A 14,837-nucleotide genomic window follows, 5' to 3' on the forward strand; every position below is an offset into this window, starting at 1 on the left:
TGGAGAGCCCTGTGGTGGCTTAGACAGCTAGGCAGTTGTCCCCGGGCATGTCCTGGTTTGCCCAACGAGGCTGTTAGCATCTACTACTGCTTTTTTAGCAGGTGTCTGGGAGAGAATGGCTTGTATCAGTGTAAGACCTCAGATACTAACTCATTCATTAATTCAAAAAAAGAGTGTATTGAGCACAGGCTGCATGGCACTGTGTCATGTGGTAGAGTATTATAGGTATTATAGAAAACAAAGACAAAGACAGGACCCCTGCTTTTCCAGAACTGTTGTTTTCAGGGAAAGAGTCAGTGAACAAATAAAACTAATTTCGGATAATGCATCAGAAAGAAAAACCAGGCTAATCAGATGGTGACTGGGGTTAGTACTTTGGATTGGGAGGGAGGGAAGGCCTCTGAGCAGATGACATTTGAGCTGAAACCAGGACAGGAAGAGGTTACCTGGAGGAAAAGTATCCCAGGCAAAGACCCTGAGGTGGGAACTTGCTTGAGGGGCAGAAGGAAGGGGAGAGTGGCGGGAACACAGGATAGGTAGCCAGCTCTCCTTGAAAAAATGAGTGAAGCCCAGGACAAGCCCCCACCCTGCCTTGAGTGAGGAACCCTGGTCCGTGTCCGCAGCCTTCCAGCTGCGGTGGGCGGGCCCAGGGGCGGGGCGGGGCGGTACCTGGGGCCCCGGCTGAGGGTGGGGCTGCGAACGCTCCCCCTTGGCTTCAGCCGGCGCAGGCAGCCGTTGTGGCAAGCAGGCGATCTGCGGCCCCGTGAGGCCATGAAGGTGAAGAAGGGCGGCGGCGGGGCCGGGACGGGGGCGGAGCCCGCTCCAGGGGCCTCGGGCTCAAGTGTGGAGCCAAAGCCGCAGGCAGAATCTGAATCCGGGTCCGAGTCGGAACCAGAGGCAGGCCCAGGGCCCAGGCCGGGGCCGCCGCAGAGGAGGCAGCCAATCGTGCCGGAGGACGTGCTGGGGCTTCAGCGGATCACGGGCGGTGAGCACCGGCGAGAAAGCGCCGCCCGCGGGAGGGAAGGAGGGGGCCCTCGAGGCGCGCGGAGCCTCGGCCCCCGCCTACTTCTCACCCAGCCCGTCTCCCCTCCCTCGCCGGGGACCCCTCGCAGGAGTCCTCTACCTTTCTGCCTCTAATCTTGAGATCTCTCTGTCCCCTTTCCCCTGGTCTCCTTTGCCCCTTTCTCTCCAATTAGAGATTTATTTCCATCCCACTGCTTTCTTTCTGAGGAGCCTATCCCCCTTTTCCGTGGTGAAGGTGCAGCAGCAGCTGCAACTGTGACCCTTTCCCCATGTAGTTTTTAGAGTCCTTGAGTCCTTTCTCTGCAATATTGAGGAGGCAGGCTGAGTGCAGTCTATTTTGAGTCCCCAGCCTGGACGCTAAGTAGAGGCTGAGTTACTTAGGTGGCATTAAGACCCCTCAGGTCTCCCTGACCATTAATGCCCGCACCCTGAATCCCTCAGGAAGTCTGGGCTCATCCCCCTCCGCAGGAAGCTTCAGTGCATTGGGTCTGGGTCCTCCTAAGAGAGTAGGTTAATGCCACCCTTAGCCTGGACTAGGGCCAGTCTTCTTCCTGGAGAGTTAAAGGTCTTCACTGTGGTTGAGTTTCTGAGCTGGACTGTCTGAGTTGTCTCAGGTTTGTCATGTAATTGTCTATGTGACCTTGGGCAAGTAATTTCACCTCTGAGCATGTTCATCTGTGAAATGGGGATAATGACACCTATCTTGTAGGGCTATTATGAAAATAAATTCTCTGACTTTGCACAGTGCCTGACATGCTGTGTATACTCTGTAAATAGGCTCTTTTATGAATAGTACTGAGGGCCTCACAGGACTGTCAGTGGCTGCTGCCTGGAAGCAGACAACTGGGCATTCAGAGCGGGGTACGGGGTCACCATAGGCAGGGGACAAGGACTAAGAAGCCTCATGGCAGAAGTGGTGGCTGAGCCTCAAAGAACAGAAGTCATTTGAAGAGGCACTGGCCTTCCACTTTGGCCTCATTCATCAGTCCTGCCCTAGCTCCCTCCATGAGCAACTCTTGGGGCTTCTCTGTAGGGGTGCAGGGTGCAGGTGCTGGAGTGGACCTGAGCTCTGGAGCTGCAGAAGCAGCAGCACCCAGGGCTGCCAGACAGCTGTAAAAGGGACCATGATGACAGGTCTAGGCCTGTTTATCTGAGTCCCTAGAGGACCAGTTTTTTTTTTTTTTTTTAAGAGAAAGTAGAAAGACAGAAAGGGAGGAATGGGAAACATCAATTCATAGTAGTTGCTTCCTGTATATGCCTTAACTGAGCAAGCCCGGGATTTCGAACCACAACCTCAGCATTCCAGGTCAATTCTTTATCCATTGTGCCACCACAGGCAGATAGCAGCCATTCGTGGCTGGGTCCCCAGAGTGCTGAGCTGCTTTGCCCAAGCAGGCAGTGGTAGTGAGAGGGGGCCTGGACCAGTCTGATGTTGGTGCCAGTTGGGATGCAATTGCCAACAGCAACATTTAGGATTCAGGTTAGATCTGGGACAGAACTTTCATATAGGATGTCTGGAGGTCAGGCTGACCTTTCCAAGTTCTAGGTAACTTTAGAGGTTATTTTGCTCCTATGAGGGTGGGTGGCAGCATTTCCAGCCCACATTTCACCATTTGTCTCCTAATTTGGAGGAAATTCATAGACCTTGGAGATGGGGCATCTGTGGGGATTAGATGAAGGAGCTTCATGGGAGCTCTTTCCTCTATTGAAGGTGAGAACAGAGTGTCAGGGTTTTCCATCCTGACACTTCTTGGTCTGTTCTGACCCTAATCCCATAGTTCTGAGGTTTACTCCTCCTGGATTACCGGTCCCTGAATCCAGCTTAGGGAGCTATTTGTGACTGAGGGGAAGGGAACAGTTGTGTTCTGAGCCCTTGGCCACTCGGCCCCTTCTCTGGCCTGACCCTGGGTCCCAGGACTTGTCCTTCCCTGGCGAAAGGGTGGGAGTGGCTGTGGTGTCCTGAGCCATTGGCATCCCTCATTCCTCATGTCCACTAAGGACAGAGTGGTTGATGGGTTGAGCTTGTAGTGGAAGAGACTGAGCTTAGACTTGCAAGAAGTTGATGCCAAATGAAAGAAGCTCCCAAAGTTGAAGAGAAGAAGGGGGCTTTACAAGGATCTGGGTCCTGCTCTCAGTTCTGCCACCTCCTCTCCCTGTGCCCAGCACTTTCTTCTACATCTGTGGACTAGTGCTGCCTTTCTGTAAAAATAAGGTGTGAACAGGGTGAAGTAGGGGTTGCGTACTTCCATTCCTCCTTCTGCCTTCTCCCCACCATGGGCAATGGTGAACAGGCCAGGGCTCAGGCTCCTTCTCAAGCCCTATGTGTTTTTTGCTGGACCTGGGGTGCCAGGTAGCTATCAGGAGGGCTTCGTAGAGGGGGCTGCTCCAGGCTTGGGGAAGAGAGAATGACTTTACATTTACTTCCTCTTCCTGCCTCAGAGGACAAGGAGGTGGCCTGGGGCCAAGGGGGTGATTTCCGGGCCTCTGTGGAGAGGATGTGACGCTGTGCAGGCTGGCAGCACCAGAGCCCCTCCACTGCATCTGTCTGCCCCTTCCTATTTGCTGCCAGGGCCTCACCGAGCAATTGCAATTGCTGCACGCACTGAGGGTTGGGTCAGGCCCTAGTATTCCTGAGCTTCCTTAGGCGGGGTCCACCACTGTACTTGGTTCCTCTTCTGAGTACTGAGAACTCCCCTTACCCCTTAAGTGCACCCTCTGCTGCACCTGTCACACCCTCTCCGGCCTCCCCCATATTCTCCCCTCTGGGAGTGAGTGGCTCAGAGCCAGGGCTGGGTAAATGACTAATGAAGGGGTCTGTTTGCTAAGACTTCCTCCCATTTGGAGATCAACAGGGGATGGGAGCAAAGGTGGCCCCCTTCCCCCAATATTTCAGGCTCTGGGTTTGAGTCAGCACAGCTTTGGCTAAGCTGCTTAAGGGAGCTGGACTTGTATAAGCTGCTTATTGCAGATAGGAGGTGACTGGGGGTGGGGGTGCAGGGTTGAGGAAGAACAGGGAATGGATTGTTCATCTGCCCCAGCACTAGCCAGGTCAGGGAAAGTCCTTGCCTGACACACCTAGATGTAGTGCCAGGGGCAGCTGTGTGGTAGGGGTGGGGGTCTCCCACAAGAGAAGGATTGTGTCTCTTGAGGCCAAGCTGTGTCACTCCTTTTAGAGGTTTCCAAAGACAGAGTTGTATCTTTCCTATCATGCGGGGGGCTTCCTATGAGATTGGAGACCAATTTGGCTCATAGTCACGAAGCCAGCCCTGGCAAAGCAGAGGCTGGAGTAAGGGCCCTCAACCCCAGGGCAGAAGGGAAAATGTGGAGGAAGTGGTGTGTCCTCTACCTTCTCCTCCCTGCCCCTTCCTGACCCTCCCGACCCCAGAGACCACTAGGTGGAGCTGTTTGTTCCCCATTACAGCCCAATAACAAGAGCTATATCTTCCCCACACTGTGGAGTTCCTCAAGGGCAGGGGCGCAATTCTTTTTCTGGAAGGCAGTGACCTTAGGGATCAGAGAGAGTAGTATTTAGTCTGGGGTCCCTCAAAACCTTAGCTGGCAGCAGCCATCTGTCTCCCCTAGACTACCTGTGCTCTCCAGAGGAGAATATATATAAGATCGACTTCATCAGGTTCAAGATTCGGGACATGGATTCAGGCACTGTTCTTTTTGAAATCAAGAAACCCCCAGCCTCAGGTGAGTGGCTGGTTGGGCCAAGGACAGAGGGAGGTGGGTGAGAGCTGTGATGTGGGCTGCCAGGGACTCCTCAGGCCATGGAGAAGTCAGAGTAGAACGTGGGCTTGGACCCCATCATTTCCAGAATTCATCAGGCAGGGGACCTCTGCCCAGGGCTGAGCCTTTTTTTTTCCTTCCCATCTGCTTTTGGGATTGGACATTTTAGGACAGTCCCTTCAGTCTCTGCCAGCCTGCCCTCTGCAGGCCTTCCTGGGGAATGCATTCCCGGAGGCCCCAGGCCTTTGTGTCTCCTGTGGTGCTGGGAACCTCAGTTGAAAATTTTGACCTGCTGACCTAGAACCCCCAGGTGGAACCATTTGGCCAAAGGTCTGAACCTTCAGTATGCATCAGAATCTTCTGAGAGTTTTAAAAAATTCTGGAAGATGGGAGCCCTGGGGTGAAACCCTGGGTGGGCATGGGCCCCAGTCTGAAGCCCACTGAGCCCCAGCTGGGGTGCATTGCAGAGCGGTTGCCCATCAACCGGCGGGACCTGGACCCCAATGCTGGGCGCTTTGTCCGTTACCAGTTCACGCCTGCCTTCCTCCGCCTGAGGCAGGTGGGAGCCACGTGAGTGACTGGGCCGTGGGGGCCAGGGCTGGGGGTGAGGGTGGGCGGGACTGAGCCCTCCTGCGTTCTTACTGAGCCTCTCTTAGGGGGAGTCTGTCCTCAACTGGCTGGTTAACTTCAAGGCTGAGCTCAGCCCTGTCTCCTTCTCTCACTCAGGGTGGAGTTCACCGTGGGAGACAAGCCTGTCAACAACTTCCGCATGATCGAGAGGCACTACTTCAGAAATCAGCTGCTCAAAAGCTTTGACTTCCACTTTGGCTTCTGCATCCCCAGTAGCAAGAACACCTGCGAGCACATCTACGACTTCCCGCCTCTCTCTGAGGAGCTGAGTGAGTGGGCAAGGCCCTGTGGGCAGGCTGGGGAGGAGTGTGGGTGTGAACCTTTCTCTTCCTACCCTGGGTCTCTTGTGGCTAGCCACCATTCCCATATTACCTGTAGGGAAACTCAGGCTCGAAGAAGCTGGGGGAATACTTTGAGGTTGTTTGGCTTGTCCCTGTCCCACAGACCCGAAGGCCCTGCAGTGGCCTGGCTCCGGCTCCTGACCTTTGCCCCACCTGGCTGGGCCTCTCTTGCAGTCAGTGAGATGATCCATCACCCGTATGAGACCCAGTCTGACAGCTTCTACTTCGTGGATGACCGGCTGGTGATGCACAATAAAGCAGACTATTCTTACAGTGGAATGCCCTGACCCCCAACTTCCCCCTATCCCAGGAGGGTCCTGGGCCCTCGGCTATGACATCTCCAGCACTCACCTCTCAACCCCAGGTCTTCTGCGTGGGGAGTGTCCCAGAAGCCCTGGACCCTGAGTCAGTGTTGGGAGGGAGGGTACCTGATGTCCCCAGTCCAAGCCCGTAAAGCTCTTTGGCACCTGGGGTGGGGTAGGGCGGAAGGGGGCTGTTTGCCTCCATGACCAGCGAGGCCTCCTGTGGGAGGAATAGCCAGGATTTCTGGATGGCCTAGCTGTTTCAGAATAGTGTTCCCCTATCTGGGTTTGACTAGGTCAGGGCAGGGACCCATTTCTTGTCTCCTGCCCACCACTGACAGGCCATTTAGATTTGTAAATTCACAGATGAAGATCTGTGGAGGGGTCTGGCTGCCACACCTCCCTGGGCCCCAGCCCTAGCTCCCCATCATCAGGGGCCAAGATACTGCCTGAGGTGTGCGAGGGATCAGCCCAGACTGCCACCTGTGGTAGGGGCTGGACCAACTGTATATAATTTTCAATAAACTCCTTTTCTGCTCTCTGGTTGTGGGCCAGCATGTTTGTCAGTTGGGGAGGTGTGTGTGTGGGGGGGTAGTGAACAGACAATAATGTGGTCCCCAAATCCTCTTGTGCCCTAATCCTCTTGGCACCTAGAGTCAGTATTTAGTACATGTGGTAGCTGGAAAGGATTTTTTCATTGATAAAGAAGGAGATTCAGGTTCCGAGAGGGAAAGGTTTTTTTTTTATTTTTTAAAAAATTTTTATTATTAATTTTGAGAGAGGAGAGAGAGAGAGAGAGAAGGGGGAGGGAGGAGCAGGAAGCATCAACTCCCATATGTGCCTTGACCAGGCAAGCCCAGGGTTTTTTTTTTTTTTTTTTTTTTTTGTATTTTTCCGAAGCTGGAAACGGGGAGAGACAGCCAGACAGACTCCCGCATGCGCCCGACCGGGATCCACCCGGCACGCCCACCAGGGGCGACGCTCTGCCCACCAGGGGGCGATGCTCTGCCCCTCCGGGGCATCGCTCTGCCGTGACCAGAACCACTCTAGCGCCTGGGGCAGAGGCCAAGGAGCCATCCCCAGCGCCCGGGCCATCTTTGCTCCAATGGAGCCTTGGCTGCGGGAGGGGAAGAGAGAGACAGAGAGGAAGGAGGGGGGTGGGGGTGGAGAAGCAAATGGGCGCTTCTCCTGTGTGCCCTGGCCGGGAATCGAACCCGGGTCCCCCGCACGCCAGGCCGACGCTCTACCGCTGAGCCAACCGGCCAGGGCCAAACCCAGGGTTTTGAACCGGCTACCTCAGCGTTTCCAGGTCGACGCTTTATCCACTGCGCCACCACAGGTCAGGTGAGGGAAAGATTTAAGCCAAAGTCATAGCCAACCCTGACAGAACAGAGGCTGAGGCAAGGGCCCTTAACTCTAGGGTTGGAGAGAGGTATGGGGAGGTGTCTTGTTCTTGACCCTACCTTCTCTGACCCCCTGAGGCCACTAGGACCACTAGGTTGTGCTTTTAGCCCTCATTCGAGAGAGAAGGTGGACAGGGCTATGTGAGAAGGCCTGGAGCCCTCTTGCCCTCAGGTGCCTTGGGAGCCCCCTAGCCTGGCCATTCTGCATGTAACACTGCCCCCAGCCCTACCCTAGACCCAGAGGAAGTCTTCATTTCCTTAATGGAGAAAGTTCAGGAACAGATAGGTAAAGAGCTTATCTCAGGATTCACCCCCTTCTGTTCCAGGCAGTAATTTATTTGGATATGTCTGGTGTTAGTCATCTCTGGGCCAAAGAGTTAAATCTAACCCCTAAGAGGCCTCAATGCACTGGAATTCAGCTGGTTTCCGTGGAGCCCTTGCTGGGGGTTGGAGCTGGGCTGGACTCTGGCACTTCTAAAGTGAGTGAGACACAAAGAACAAATGCCTGTACTTAGAATAAGATGGGCTGGGCATATAGGGGAGCAAGAGTCACCTACTTGGAGGGTTCTGGGGAGGAATTTTAGAGGAGACAGCATTGCAACAGCTTGCAAACTCAGGACTTTGACCAGGAGAGATGGGGGGAGGGGAGAGAATTTAGGCACAGGGAACAGCATAAAGCAAAGGTTCGGAGACAAGGTTTATCAGGTGTGTTCAAGAGAGTATTTATGATGTGAAAGGAAGACAGATCTGTGGAGCCTTGTTCGGGCGTTGGGGCTTCTTCTAAAGATGTGTGTGTGTGGGGTGGTGCACTGAGGAGGATGACCTGGTCAGATTATCTCTGGCTGTGGAGTGAAGGGTGGATTAGAAAGTGAGACTAATAATGACAGAGAATATATGTTGAGTGCCGAGCCCATAGCTGGGTGCTTTATGTGTGTTAACAGAATGCTCACAGTCATTTCAGAGGAAGGCACCATTGTGATGCTCATTTTGCAGAAAATGCAGGCCCAGTGAGGTTAATTTGCCTTGCCAATGTTGTGTAATGGCAGAGTCAGGATTAGAATCCAGGCAATCTGACTCCAGAGTCTGTGCTCTCCTGTAGAGGCAGAGGGTGTGCTAAGGAGCAGGAATTTGGCTGAGAGATGAAGACAAACTGAATTAGGTCAATATTCATGGAGATGAGGAGAAATGGGTGAAGTTGAACTTTTTAAGAGGTGAAATCTCCAGGACTGATGGTTGATTGGATGAGGGATTTGGAGACAGGGAAGAGTCAAGTTGCGGCTGAACCCCTGGTTTGACACCTGAGTGTTAGGGGTGGATGGAGATGTTGTTACTGGGCTTGGGAACCCAGGTCGGATCACTGCAGGTTGGTGGGAGGTGACTAGTTCAAGTTGGGACCTATTGTGGCATGGCACAGATGTCCTGGAGGAGGTGATCAGGAGGAGACAGGAAATTTGGGCCCTAAGACCAGGAAGGGGATGAGGGCTGAAGATGGTGATGCCTGGAGGTCATTGGTCACAAGGTAATTGTTAAAGCTGTAATGGTGGCTGAGATTATGGGGACCCCAACTAGCACTAACTGGTGTTTAGTGAGCAGGGGGCAGAAATGCCAAATGTCTTCCAATTAATGAGGCACTCAATGCTAGTAGTCCACATCCCCAGTTGAGGGTCACTGAATGAGGGAGGGCATGTAACCCTAAGGAAGGCCAGGGAGCTTTTAGAGCAGGGCAGAGAGAGAGGAACTAGTAGTGGAGACAGGAGGAGCAGTCAGAGAGGTAGGCACTGGAGCCTGTCATAGAACAGGTTATGTTAAAGCAAAGGGAAAAAGATTCCACCAAGAAGCAGGTGGTCAGGAATTGTAACAAAGGTGAAGAACGGGCATGGGGTTGGAGGGGGTTTGGTTTACAGATGAGGCTAGATTAGTATAGAAGTATTTGGGTTTGGAGGTGTTTATGGGGTTATAATAGAAGTTATAGTGAACAAGAGGGACTTTTAGGCCTGCACAGTGTCAAGAAGAGAACCCTCTCCTACCACCTGATAACACTGTGTCTGCTAAGTCAAATTGGGTTGAGATTCTGGACTGGGCCTGCTGCACTCCCAACTATAGGCAGGGAAGGAGATCCCTGTTCTGAGGTCCTCGTCCCTGGCGCAGGCACCAGGTACTCACCCAGAGGCCTGTGTCCCTTGGTCCCCTGCCTCCTTTTAAGTCTTCGTCTCTGGCATCGGTCCAGCTGCTAATGGTACACTTGCTGCATTTGGTTCCTGGTACTTTCCCTAGGAACCTAGGGGATTCCTGGCAGTAGATGGAGGAAGAAGACAGTGTGGGATGGGGCTAGTCCTGGCTGTGATGATGCTGAACCTTTGACTGAAGGCTGATCTGGACTGTGCTGGATCTAACCATGCTCAGATCCTGTCTCTGAAGTCAGCCAGATATTTTTGCTTTGACTCTTCAGGGGTGTCATGAAGACCCTACCGCTGGGTTGAGCAGGAAAGTCCCAATACTAGGAGTCAACCTGCTCCTGCCCACCCAGGCTGGCCTGCAGATGCACTTGGGGACTGTCAAACCCATTGTAAAATACTGAGATGTATCCCTTCCAGCTGGTGAGCTGCTGTCTCAGCTCCCAGGGCATTCCTCCCAACCCCGGCCCATCCCCCGACAGCCACTCTCCACTTCTGCACCACCTGGCAACTAAAGCAAGTGTTTGACTTTCTTGTGTGTTGTAGGCCCCTTTGTTATTATCTACGAAGCCTATGGATAATAAAGACATTGAAGGTTGTATATACAGAAACTATATTGTAATCTCATATTTTTATGTATAAAAAACTATATATAGACACCTCTATATCTTTTCTGCAACACCTGTAATATGAAAACATCTGTGATTTCTCTTCATAATGGCTAAGTCACAGATTCTGCTAAAGCTATTGTGATTTGTTGCTGACATTCATAATCAAGGGAAATGCTAAATTTGAGGTAGAGGTGAGTAAAAAATGAAGGTATAATATCTCTACCCAAGTTCATTGGACCCATGAATTCTAATAAGTTTTAAAACCCTCAGGTTTAGAGCCCCTGAACAATATGAATTATCAAACCTTCCGAACCTTGCATCCATTCAAGACTGTTGCTCATCCTAAACTGTGGTTAAATACTTAGTGTAAAATGGCCAGCAGGGGGCAGCATATGAGCAGGAGTGGGGCTCATTGTAGCCCAGTTTTAAAAGCCCAAGGGTCAGCCCTGGGAGGGATGGTAGCAGAGGGAGGTGTAGCTCAGTTGGATAGAGCATCATCCTGATACACCAACGTTGTCTGTTCAATCCCTGGTAAGGGCACATGAAAGAATCAACCAATGGCCTGGCCTGTGGTGGTGCAGTGGATAAAGCATCAACCTGGAATGCTGAGGTTGCCAGTTCGAAATCCTGGGTTTGTCCAGTCAGGGCACATATGACAAGCAAGTAATGAACAACTAAAGTGAAGCAACTATGAATTGATACTTGTTGCTCTGCCCCTCTCTGTAAAGTCAATAAATAAAATCTTTAAAAAAAAATCAACTTATGCATGCATAAATAAGTGGAGCAACAGATTGATGTTTCCTCTCTCGCTCTTTCTCTAAAAGAACAATCAATAAGAAAATAAAACTCTGCAGATCTTGCTACCCGTCTTAGTTGTGTGGTCACTCGTGGTGTAAATGAGCCCATGGGACAGAGGTCTGACTGAGGACCCCTGGAGATAGCCTCTGCTCATGGACTCGGCTGGAGGTTTACACAGTGGTGGGATTCTGCTGGTTTGCACTGGTTTGGCAGAAATGATACCTAATATTTTGTTGAGTTTGGCAAACTAGTTGTTAAAATGACACTTGTAATCAGGGTTCTGTCTAAGATGGGTGCCAGGGCAGCCGTCCAATGTGGAAATCACAAATTTACATTCCTCACTGGTTTTTAATGTTCATCTGCACAACAGCGTATTCTAAGCACCTGAAGTAATGTTCATTCTGTCCAAAGGTGAAAAAAATTGCAAGTGAGGATGCCAATCAAGAAGCAATATGGAAATACCTTAAATAATAGTTTTATTGCTTTTTGTCAGGTATTACTTTATACTGTATGTGTGTGTGTGTGTATATATATATATTTATTTATTTTTATTTTTATTTATTTTTCTTAAGTGAGAAGCGGAGAGGCAGAGAGACAGACTTCCATATGTGCCCTGACCGGAATCCACCCATCAAGCCCCCTATGGGGCAATGCTCTACTCATCTGGAGCTGTTGCTTGGTTACTCAGCAACTAAGCTATTTTATCGCCTGTGGCAAGGCCATGGAGCCATCTTCTGGGCCAACTTGCTCCAACCAAGCAAGGGCTGTTGGAGGAGAAGAGAGAGATAGAGAGAAAGGAGAGGGGGAGGAATGGAGAAGCAGATGGCCGCTTCTTCTGTGTGCCCTGACCAGGAATCAAACCTGGGACTTCCGCACGCTGGGCCGATGCTCTACCACTGGGCCAACCAGCCAGGGTCAATATTTTTTTATTAATATTTTAAAACTATTTTATAATTTAGTTTTGTGTACCTCTTTTATTGTTCTTATTTAAGTATTAAATGCATGAAATAATAAACTACCTTTCAGTATATCATTTTTCTATGCTTAGAATGGTCATTAGGGCAGAGAACCAGTTGTTAAATTATTTGAATCCCACCACTGGGTGTAGAGTAGATTTGTCTGACCTCCGAGGGTTTGAGAGTCTGAGGCAAGAAAGTGGGGCCTAGAAGAGTTTTCCTGCAAAACGCTTGTTTTAGGGGGCTTGGGCAACAAGACCCCAGGCCTGGAGTTGGTTATAACTGGGGTATAACACCTTCACCCTTCACCCTTTTCCTATACAGCCAAGGCTGGGCTGGGCTGGGTGTACCGGCTGGCCATTCCTTCTCCCACTCCTCACCCTACCATATTTCTCTAGACCTGGACCCAGCCATAGGCCTCTGGTAAGGAGGGTACTGATGTAGATGGGGTTCTATTAAGAGATCTGCAGAGCTGTCCTCTGGGGCAAGCGGGTGATGTTGGTTGGCTCCCAGGCCTGGCCCCTGAAAGAACTTCCCAAGCAAGGACCCCCCCTTGGTTGCTGTGAGACTTGAGGCTCACGCCTGTGCTTTTGGCTCCTACATCTTCCTCATCCCTATTCAGGCAAGTGTGGAGCTGCCCTTTGATGACAGTAGCCTGCTTGCAGGTAGCACCTGGGAGGTGAGTTTGAAGTAGGACCGAGTGGGCCCCTGACCTTCCAGAGAGCATCTTCCAGGGCCCGCAGTGCATAACAGCAGGCTATGCTCCATTCATGTCATCTTTGGAATCCAGAGCCGCCACTGGGATAGACGAGGAATCCCAGCCTGGGAAGGCACAGCCTGGACAGGGAAGTGAAGGGAAGTGAGCCCTTCTTGTGTGAGCAGATGAGGGCTGCTAGGAGAGGGGGTGGATCTCAGTTGGAAGGGGTGTGAGAGGAGGGCATCCTCTCTTTCCCCCTGGGCAGGGCAGCTGTTTCTTTGCATACCCTTGGAAGGTCTCCCGGGAGGAGACTCCATGCATCTGCCCCCTCATCCTCACAGGCTGGTCAAGAAGTCCCTTGAGACAATTCACAGTCCTGGGTGAAGGTGGGGTGAAGTCACAGGCCCAGGACATCTACAGTCAGTACAGCCTGACCTTTCTCCTTAGGGAGCAGAGGTCCAGAAAGAAAGTCTCAGGAGCCGAGACCACAAGGTAATTGCTTTATTTTTCCAGGACAGGGGACAATGGCAGGCCATTGAGGGATCTGCTTGTGCCTCATCTGAGGCCAAACTCTGGGGGTTCTGGTCATCTCCAGGCCCAGGGTAGGCTGAGGCTTCCCCTTGATGGAGTTCAGGCTTTTAGCTAGGGTAGGGCAGGCAGCTGGGCCACAACCCCTAGCTCCAAGGGCATCCCGGGTCTGCCAAGCAGTCGAAGAGAGGGGCACAGGTGCTCTCCTGCCAGCCTGCAGCCTGTGCCAGGCTTCCCTTCCCTGAATGCCTGGGGTGCCTCAGACCGTTGGAGGTAATTAGTAAGCTGGGGCCTAAACTACATGAACTTCTTACAGATAACGAGTGAGACAGCAGTGACTTGGAGGGGCCCTGCCTATACCCAGGGCTGGGAGAAGAGGACATTTTCAAGTTTCCAAGGGCAGGGACTTTTCCAAACACTTTGTGTTGGAATTGGGCTCAGTTTGGTCCTGGGGTGGATATGGTCCCTCCTGTGTGTCACCCTGGGGCTGGACAGAGCATACGCTGCTGATGGGTAGAGACTGGCAGAGCCAGGGCTGCTAAAGAGCAGCCCTTGGGGAGTCCCTGGGTGACTTGGGGAGAGGCTCCGTATCTCCTCCTTTATGGCTGCTGGAATGAAGACGGGAGAATAAATACAGGGACTTCTGGGAAAGATCATGCCTGGAGGGGTCCGGCCTGAAGAGAATGTGGACGTCAACATAGTGTTCAAGGTGGTCGTGGACTTGGCATGGGGGCCCTGAGCTTTTGGTAACTGAAGCCCTCAGCTCTCAGCTGCCCCAAAAATGAAGTCTGGCTCTGTGATGGGAGTGGGTATATGTATGAATAACTGTGTGTGCACATGTGCACACAGGCACATGTGCATGAAGGCTTGCATGTGGATGTGGGAGAGTGTGTTTGCTTCTTGCCCAGACACTTGTTCTCCAGGGGCTCTGAGTGTGGAGCTGGCCCACCAGGCAGCAGAAATGTGTGAGGGGCAGCATCTTGGGTGGTATGTCTTCTCCACCCTCAGCTACCAGCAAACAAACAAGTTGGCTTAGTGGCATAGGGGACAGGGAGGGTTTTCCTTCTTTGACCTTTAAGGTGAGCCCGATGTGGGCGGCCAGCTGGAACTTCCAGGCCAGGTAAAGGCTGGAGCTGCTGCTGGGCATGGCTCATGCTAGGGCCATAGGCTTGGAGCTGGGGCTGAGGTACACAGAGGGGCCGGCAGGGGCCGTGGGCTCCAGCTCCATGAAGGCTGAGTAGAGGGTAGTGAGGTGCAGGTCTCCCAGTGCTCCCGAGGACCCGCTGCCTGGTGATGCCAAGTCACCTGCCGCACTGCCTGTCTCTCCTAGACAGGGCCCAGGGGGGAAGCAGTGGGGTGGTGGTGGCATTGCAGATGATGTCGGGGATGAGGTCACCAGTACCAAGGGGTCAAGGGCCAAGCTCTCATCCTTTAGCTGTTCCCACAGGTTTCCTAGTTGGGGGAGAGAACAGGTGTCACTGGGAGGCACCAAAGGGGCCCTGCCTACTCCCCACCTCATGACTCTCACATGCTAAATAGAGCAGGATTTGGGCTACATTTGCTGGGGAACAGACACTGGCACTAGCTGTGACTCCAGGCAGTTGCCAAACCTCTCTGATTCATTCTCCCATGTATGGTCTAA

General features: G+C 52.3%; 2 protein-coding genes across 10 annotated transcripts in view; one reads left to right on the forward strand and one right to left on the reverse strand.

The window, feature by feature from the left end:
- Nucleotides 1–10: 10 nt before the first annotated feature.
- UNC119 (unc-119 lipid binding chaperone) lies at nt 11–12,042 on the forward strand. 3 transcript variants are annotated; one of them, XM_066263236.1, is made up of 5 exons: nt 11–985; nt 4,606–4,719; nt 5,223–5,325; nt 5,482–5,654; nt 11,587–12,042. In XM_066263236.1, the coding sequence occupies exons 1-5, from the start codon at nt 772–774 to the stop codon at nt 12,003–12,005; spliced, it is 1,023 nt and encodes a 340-aa protein (XP_066119333.1). In that variant the 5' UTR covers nt 11–771; the 3' UTR covers nt 12,006–12,042. The 3 variants fall into 3 exon arrangements, with proteins under 3 accessions (XP_066119333.1, XP_066119334.1, XP_066119336.1); XM_066263237.1 differs by lacking the exon at nt 11,587–12,042 and adding an exon at nt 5,901–6,567; XM_066263239.1 differs by lacking the exon at nt 11,587–12,042 and adding an exon at nt 5,830–5,966.
- Nucleotides 12,043–13,153: 1,111 nt separating this feature from the next.
- The window catches only part of FOXN1 (forkhead box N1), a 28,929-nt gene continuing 27,245 nt past the window's right edge, over nt 13,154–14,837 (reverse strand). For all 7 annotated transcript variants that reach the window (XM_066263245.1, XM_066263244.1, XM_066263243.1 and 4 more), the window contains one exon: nt 13,154–14,647. In XM_066263245.1, the coding sequence (XP_066119342.1) occupies nt 14,346–14,647 (302 nt within the window). In that variant the 3' untranslated portion in view covers nt 13,154–14,345. The remainder of the gene's footprint in view (nt 14,648–14,837) is intronic.

This window comes from Saccopteryx bilineata, chromosome 2, assembly GCF_036850765.1.
Source record: "Saccopteryx bilineata isolate mSacBil1 chromosome 2, mSacBil1_pri_phased_curated, whole genome shotgun sequence".
NCBI lineage: Eukaryota > Metazoa > Chordata > Mammalia > Chiroptera > Emballonuridae > Saccopteryx > Saccopteryx bilineata.

Excerpts from the sequence above, each read along its gene's own strand:
- UNC119 (XM_066263236.1), top strand. The coding sequence starts at position 772 with ATGAAGGTGAAGAAGGGCGGCGGCGGGGCCGGGACGGGGGCGGAGCCC. Across the intron at positions 5,326-5,481 it reads CTGAGGCAGGTGGGAGCCAC|GGTGGAGTTCACCGTGGGAG; the intron begins GTGAGTGACTGG and ends TCTCTCACTCAG. Across the intron at positions 5,655-11,586 it reads GCCTCTCTCTGAGGAGCTGA|TGAGAAGCGGAGAGGCAGAG; the intron begins GTGAGTGGGCAA and ends ATTTTTCTTAAG.